The 8,386-nt window shown below is 38.8% G+C and overlaps 1 protein-coding gene across 1 annotated transcript; it reads right to left on the reverse strand.

Annotated features, from left to right (window-relative positions):
- Nucleotides 1-322: 322 nt before the first annotated feature.
- On the reverse strand, nucleotides 323-3,858 carry SMIM10L1 (small integral membrane protein 10 like 1). The gene has a single exon (XM_030841442.2). It carries the CDS (start codon nucleotides 3,673-3,675, stop codon nucleotides 3,469-3,471), a length of 207 nt encoding a protein of 68 aa, XP_030697302.1. The 5' UTR covers nucleotides 3,676-3,858; the 3' UTR covers nucleotides 323-3,468.
- Between the last annotated feature and the right edge of the window lie 4,528 nt (nucleotides 3,859-8,386).

Raw genomic sequence — 8,386 nt, forward strand, 5'->3', positions numbered from 1 at the left:
GGAAGTCCTGATGATACATTCTTTTAGCCAACTAATCATAAGTATTTTTACCCTCAATTTTAAAATCCTTAAAAAAAAAATCTTGCTCCCTAACCCTTAGGTTATGTGTTTACTATGATCACTATTTCCGTTTAAACTATTAAGAGTCTCCATTCCCCCAGCATTCTTGTCAGTTGAACTGCATAAACAAGTGTTTTTCTTTATTGATCAGAATCATGCCATCTCTTTGCTTCTTCAAGTTTGAGATCTCTGGGCCAATCAATATTCTTCAAGGCCTGAAAAAGCTTGATTTATGGGAGAAATAAAGTAGATGACTTTAGTATCAGGGACAAACACATCTTTATTTCTTTTATTGACTGCTAAGTGTAGAAAAACCAACTAATTTGGCATTCATTCAACAATATTTACTCACATTAGGCAATGCTCTAGGCTGGGGATTGAGAAAATCTTTGGCTTCATGGATGTGACCTGGAAGGATGCCAGGAGGAATAAAATTCCTTGTAAATTAGAATAGTAAGTGGTTAATAATAAGTAGAGCAAAAATCTTGTTTTCTTCCATGGGAAACTTTACTGAGTTGTATCATGTAGGAAGAAAAATACACATCTGGTTTTAAGAGCAATTGTTAAGAATAAATGGTAAATCATGGAGCTTTCATTCAGTTCCTACTATATATTTGCTGATATTACAGGCTGTAAAATTCGATAGGATACAGTACCTTCCCTCATAGGGCTTCTAATCTAGTGGAGGATATAATAATAAATCTGCTGAAGCGCCTTAGTTTCTTCAGTGTAGCAAAACACTAATATGAAGAAAAAAAGGTTGAGGAAGGCACATGTTCATTAGCCACCCAAATCCCTGTATGTCACCATTCCAGGGCTAATGGCAGCCTCATTCTTTTGTGTTACAAATTGGGACATTAGTGCCTCTAGGAAATAGTGGTGCCCACCATTTGTAAGCCCATTGGCAATACTGAATTATTTCATTGATCAAATTACATTTCTGATATTTTAGACTAAAATGTTTTAGTCCCTGCACTTTCACAGCAATATGTAATTACCAAGGGAAGAGATCATAGTCCGGAAACCTGTCTTCTTGGATATTCTTTAAAAAACTGCATCTGATAATTAATGCACAATTAAGCACAAATAAGGAAGCCTATGAAAATGGCATAGGTTGATATTAACACAGCCCTTTAGATGGATTAAAAGAAATGATCTCTAATCTGGTCAGGAGCATCTGGGAAAAACTTAATGGAAAAAGTGACGTCTAAGTTCAGCCTTAAAACACAGGTAGAGTAACCATAAGTCAAAAAAAAAAATAAGGTACAGAAGGTTGAAGAAAGTGTATGACGTAGAAAGATGAAGATGTACTCTACTTTGGCTGGAGACAAGGAATGAAGGGTAGGAAGAAGTTACTCAAAGCAAGACATTGTGCTACAGGGGGCACTTATTTTATATTCCTAGAGTACACTTGTTTGTTGGATACAATTAGTGGAATACAGAACACTACAAATAGTTTAAATCTTTACTTTGGCAAATAATTGCCCCTTTCAGCTCAAATGTCTCTTCCTGGAGGGTCTTCCCTACACCCCCATTGTCAGTAATCTACAAACCTCCTTCAGTACTAAAACTCTCCAATGGAAAAGCAGGCACTCCATATGAGAGTTTTAAGTTTTATTCACAAGTTGATGAAATATTCTGTTATAACAAATACTCTTTACTGTGTACGGTATGTATCAAGCACTAAGTCAGGCTTATTTTTAATTCTTGACTGATCTTTCAAGGTGGGTATTTTTACTCTCATTTAATAGAATTGAGAAAACTGGGGTTTAGGCAGATTAATGGGCTCACCTGGACCACAAAATTAGTTTGTATTTTAACAGAGGTCTGCCTGATATCTATATCTATATCTATATCTATAGATATAGATATATCTTCGCACACACACACACACACACACACACGGCTAAGAAAAATCACCGTTACTGTTAGACTGGTAGTGAAAAACAGCAGTCCTCCACCTTTCTGTCTATCCCTGATTTTCTTTCTCCAGAGACTACCAATTTTAACTCTTAGCTATTTCTTATTGTACTCTAAGTGACAAGTTATACTGCTTTTTTAAAATCAACTTTTCTATATCAGATCTTGATTGATTCTCCCCCATTACATATACATCTCTCTCTTCTCCAGTCGTTCCAATGTTACCTAATAATTTACCTGTATTCAGTGTTTATATAATTAAAACTGGCTTTATATGATGAGTAGTAATATTCTTCACAGTGGAGTTATGCAGTGTAGTTCTTGAAAAACTTTTTTATTTTTCCCGGGGTTTATAACTGCCTCAGCTTTGCTTCCTTAATTAGAAAAAATTTTGCAGACCACTAATTCGTCTCCAGACTCTCTGAAATCTAAAAATCTCTTGACTCCAAATACATCAGGTAATCTGAAACATTCCACCCTAACTCTAACCTCTAGGCATTTCTTGTTGACCTCATGCTGTTCTCCCCTCCTCTTCTCTCTTTCATATAGTTACATTTAAGCAATTTTATGGCTACTCTTTAATAATAAAATGCCCTCTTCCCCCATCGACAACAGAATTTTCCTCTCAGCTTCCCACTTTAAAAGACACCATTACCATTCCAGGTACCCTCACTTTTACACCATCAAGGCTGATAACATGTGCATTCAAACTTTGTAACTGTAAGTATTCTCTTAAGAAGATGAAAACCATCAACAGCATTTACATTATTACGATTATTTAAATGTTATTCGATAAGTCGCCAAGCTTTGTGCTATGACTGGATTTCCTTCTTTGGCTCCAAGATTTTGAACTGCATGTTACTCATAGGGACACTGAAATAGAGTCCACTTTCTTACACTCCCTCTGTTCAAAATCCTGCAGCATTTTACATTGTTTGGTATTTGAAGGATGTGTTTCCTGTGCAGTTTTTTTCAGTGAAAGCTTCTGATCGTCATTGTTTTTTCTTGTGGGATGAAGAAATATATGCCCTCCACAGCATATCCTTAAGATCTCCAGCTTCTTACTCATTCAGCGTCTGCTTATATTCCAGTCTCATACTCCCGAAATTTACTTATTTATTAAATTAATATGGACCATGAGCTTGTTGTACATTTTTGTCCTGAAAATTTTAGTACCTTTCCCTTTTTGTCATGCAGCCTGTTCGTCCCGTTTTTGTTTTAAGGATGCACAGCTTCTTAAATATTGTCGTGGGTCTTAGCTGAAGTTCTTTCTCGGCTCCCGGAATCGCGTATTTCCTCTTCCTAATCTCGGCAAGGTCTCAGTGACAGTACAGGAGCTCGGCTGAGAGCGGAGAGCACAGCCGCGGAGGGAGCCCAGGCACTCTCGCGAGACAGCGGAACTCCTCGCCCCCAGCTCCGCGGCGCCGCGCGGCCTCCTGGGAGTCGGCCATAATGCAGGCCCGGGATACCGGCGGCTTCCTCAGTGCTCTAAAAGTGTACCTGCAAGCGAATGTTGAGGACCACGGAGCCCGCGATGTAGAAGTACGGAAAGTTCATGCGCAGCTGCCAGGCCAGCTCGAAGAAGGCGAGGAGGGTGCGGGAGAGCCCCTTGCAGAAGACCCCGTACGAGCCGGGGGCCGCGGCCAGGCTCGAGGCTTTGAGAGCCAAGGATGACGGAGCCGCCGCGGTGGCCATGGACGCGGTGTCGCCGCTTGCCCGGTGCGGTGCCTGGAGCGCAGGGTGACCGTAGACCCCGCGGACCCCCGACTGACGGCGGTGACCGGGAGGGGCCGGGGGCTAAGCGGCAGCTGGGCTTACACTCGCGCCTGACGTAGCCGCAGCTGCTTCCCTAACGGCGGTGAGGCGGGGGCTGCGGCTGGCGCTCCGCCCCTTCCTGTCTACTGCTTAAAACGGTATTCAGCGTTTAGCGTTTTAACTCTTGGTAGGTCGGGAACGGGTTATTTATTTACATATATGCCATGCAGTTATTTTGTACAGCATATACGAACAGCCTTACCGATACTGTTTTCACTTTAAAATGAAGAAAGGAAGCTAAGTAAAATTCTGGAACTTGCCCGAGGAGCTTGCATTAAAACTCGGGTTAGACTGATCTGTGAACTGGGCTACTAGCCAGGAATCTTACCCATTTGATTCCGTAACATTAACTTTAATATTATGGCAAGGTGATCTCCTTACATAAGCCAGTTTGGGCACAAAGTCTCCGTATTTATATCATGCTTTAACTTAAAGGATCACAGTCTCAGGCAGTGGATTTCCTATGTATTAGGACGATTTCAGGTGCAACTGTTAGAAATTACACACTTATTTAAGCAAACACACACACACATATCCACATATATAAAACTGTATAAAACTCAATTGTGTATCCCCAACTAGAATTTCTTTTGCTACTTTGCTACCAGTACCAACCCAGCAACTAGACAGCACCTAGAGGAACTGATAACTGCTCACTCAAGACAACTTCTAAAATACTGGTATAGAGACTGAAGAGTAGCGTAAGATAAATGACAACTCAGAACCAGTAAATGTATCGTTTCCACATAGAAGTACAATTTATCCTTTCTGAAAATTGAAAGAATAATAGAGGTATTCAGGGTCACAGAGTCATTAAGTCCCTGAATCTTCCATTTCCAACCACGTAAAACTATGTGGACTCATTCTCTTCCACCATTCTTCTGCTCTTTGCTCCCCTCCCTCCCCACTAGCTCTTGTTAACTCCATGAAAACCAGATCTTTCATTCTAAGCCCACGGGGAAAACAGCAGCCATTTATCAATGTTTATAACATGGCTAGGTTGATATCCTGTTCCAGTTGGAAAGGAATAGGCAAAGAAGAGCAGTCATGAAGCTCCAGCTCCTACTTGTCAATGCTGCAGAGCCGACGAAAGATTTCTGTCAGGTGAAAGTGACAGTGGAGAGTGGGATAGGATCAGTGTTTTACATGATTGTGTTTTTTATTCTGTCCCTTGATGTTTAGACTTGAATAACTGATCCAAACTTTTTGCCAAGTAGGCACACATAAGTAAGCTTCAACAGGAACACGTCTTAAACCATTTCTCCAGATGTTGCTTCATTGACTCTTTAACTTGGCCTTCCTTTCCAGATCTTTCTTATCCCCTTATTGTTGACCCTATATTCCCAATTTAGTACTTTTTTTTTTCTCCTTTAAAGTAAATGTTTATTGGGAAAGTCAAGTCTGCTGAATTTACAATGATTTGCTATTAAATCATCATGAAGCTTAAAATCCCCAGAGGTCATGCTCATCTTTTCATCACACACATTGATTTTCATTTTCAGGAGGCCTAGACAGGCTCTGAAAAGTAGTTCATCTCACTGCGTTTCACATCAGTAGGGCCAGGAATGCAACCTAAAGCTCCTGGTAGAGCTCTACCTAAAGAGGAGATCATACCAAGATCAAATGTAAGTGCTTCATTTCATTTTTTTTTTAACATCTTTATTGGAGTATAATTGCTTCACAATGGTGTGTTATTTTCTGCTTTATAACAAAGTGAATCAGTTATACATATACATATGCCCAGTTTAGTACTTTTTAATGGCTTGTTTGGTTTAATGATGCTTTGAAAAAGTGTTAAGGTAAGCTGCAGCAGGTCTGCAAATTCTCAGCTCCTTTTTTAAAGAAGTTGCCAATATAAGTGTTCTATTATATTTTAAAAAATGCATTCAGCCTGCAAGAATTGGATCCAAACGATCCACGCCTAAGCACAAGAGAAAAATTACAACTCAGTGAAAGAGTCTGTCCCACATTTGCAGGCTAACAGATTGAATTTAGCCTTTCAGTAGGCAACACATCAGGAACCGTTTGATGTTCAGTGGAAACCTTTATGTAGGTTTAGTAAAACTCAGTGAAAGAAAAACAAATTGTAACGTGATAGCAATGATTAGATCCCATAGTAACACTGCAATTTCTGGATCAAGACTGTACATTCAAGCATCAGATTTGTGTCATACTGAAGCAAACCATTAGCCGCAACATCAGATTAAGATTTTTCCCTCTTAAGGTATCTAGAAAAATATCTGATGCCGGCATCGTTTCTGGACGCTTAGCTCTGAATCTCCTTCTGCAGACCATGTAATACTTTGATACTCTCTCAAAAATGCCTTTATGCTTAAAACCACCAGAATAGATTCTTTTAAAATAAATTTCAGTGAGTTCATGCTGACCTTTCTAATTCTAATTTTGTATATGTTTATTTCTTTTTTCTAATGCTGAAAATTTTGGTCCCTAACAACAAAAAATTAACAATTATTTGTGTGCATCTCTGTGCATAATAGTTTCAAACTAACCATATGCTATTCTAACAACATAATTATTAAAAAAATAATTTAAGATTTCTCTTATTTAAGAATATATCCTAATGGAGACAAAAAATAAAATTACCATGTCTTAGCATCATTTGAAACAACTTTATTATTAAACCATGCACTATACAAACAAGTGTCTTTGCTTTATTTTGCATTTGATTTTTACAGATTGTTAGTTCTTTTGATTTAATTTTGTCTATTATTATGTAATAAATTTTCATGGTACCAGAGTCAAAACTTCAAAACAAAGTATAGGGCTTCCCTGGTGGCGCAGTGGTTGAGAGTCCACCTGCCGATGCAGGGGAACACGGGTTCGTGCCCCGGTCCGGGAAGATCCCACATGCCGCTGAGCGGCTGGGCCTGTGAGCCATGGCCGCTGAGCCTGCGCGTCCGGAGCCTGTGCTCCGCGATGGGAGAGGCCACAACAGTGAGAGGCCCGCGTACAGCAAAAAAAAAAACAAAGTGTATTTAAAGAAGTCTAGCTTCTTTCCTGTCTCCTCATCTCTGTTACACTCCAAATAGGTAACTATTTTAAAAAATTAGTTTTCAGTTAGAAAGCCTTCTGCACTTCCTTAGACACTAGATAGCGCACTATACACATGGTTCTGCATCTTGCTGTTTTTCACTTAGACGTATAACTGGAGATGACTCCATGGGACTCTGTAACATCTTGCCCATTCCTTTTTACTGCTGAATACTATTCCGTTTATCCCCTCTCTGCAGTTATTCATAGACCCAGGCTGAAGAAGGCTTAACCAGTTTCAACACATTTTCTCTTTTTTTTCAGCTTTATTGAAGTATAATTGACAAAATTATAATATATTTAAGGTGTATGATGTGATGATTTGATATACGTATACATTGTTAAAGGATTCCCACAATCAAGTTAATTAACACATAAATTGCCTCACATATTTACCCAGCCCCCCTTTATTTGTGTGAGAACACAAGTTCAGCTCTCTTAGCAAATTTACAGTATTATCAACTGTAGTCACCATGTTATGCATTAGATCCTCAGACCTTATTTGTGTTACAACTGAAAGTCTGTACCCTTTTGCCAACCTCTTCTCATTTCCCCTAACCTCTGGCAATCACCATATTTTTTTGTAAATTTAACTTTTTTTTTGTAAGATACCATATACAAGTAATACCATGAAGTATTTGTCTTTCCCTGTATGGCTTATTTCACTAAGCAAAACGCCCTCCAGTTTTACTCATGTTGTTGCAAATGTCAGGATTTCCTTTTTTTTTTTTTTTTGGTGGCCAAATAATATTTGTGAGACATATATATTTATTTCACATTTTCTTTATCCATTCGTCCTTCTGTGAACACTTAGGTTGTTTTCATAGTTGACTATTGTGAATAATGCTTCAATGAACATGGGAGTACAGATAACTCTAAGAAAATGATTCTGTTTCCACTGGATGTATATCCAGAAGTGGGATTGCTGGATCATATGGTGTCTCTATTGTTTAGTTCTTGAGGAACCACCATACGTTTTTCCAACTGCCTGAACCAGTTTACATTCCTATCAGTGGTGCACTAGGGTTCCCTTTTTACATCCTTGCCAGCATTTGTTGTATCTTGTTTTTGGATATAGACATCCTAATAGATGTGGTATCTCATTTGATTTGCCTTTCCCTGATCATTAGTGACGTTGAGCACCTTTTCATAAACCTGTTGGACATTTGTATGTTTTCTTTACAAAAATGTCTATTCAGGTCCTTTACCCATTTTAAAAACCATATTCTTAGTTGTTTTGTTTGTTTTTGTTTTCTTTTTTGCTATTGAGTTGTATGGGTGCCATGTATATTTTGTACATTAACCCCTTATCAGTATATGATTTGCAAATATTTACTCCCGTTCCAGAGGTGGCCTTTTCATTTTGCTGATGGTATCTTTTGTTGTGTGGAAGCTTTTTAGTTTGATGTAGTCCCACTTGTTTATTTTTGCTGTTGTTCCCTTTGTTTTTGGTGTCAAATCCAAAAACTCATTGCCAAGACCAATGTCAAGGAACATTTTCCCTATGCTTCCTTCTAGGATTTTTATAGTTTCAGGTCTT

This window comes from Globicephala melas, chromosome 10 (assembly GCF_963455315.2).
Source record: "Globicephala melas chromosome 10, mGloMel1.2, whole genome shotgun sequence".
Lineage (NCBI taxonomy): Eukaryota > Metazoa > Chordata > Mammalia > Artiodactyla > Delphinidae > Globicephala > Globicephala melas.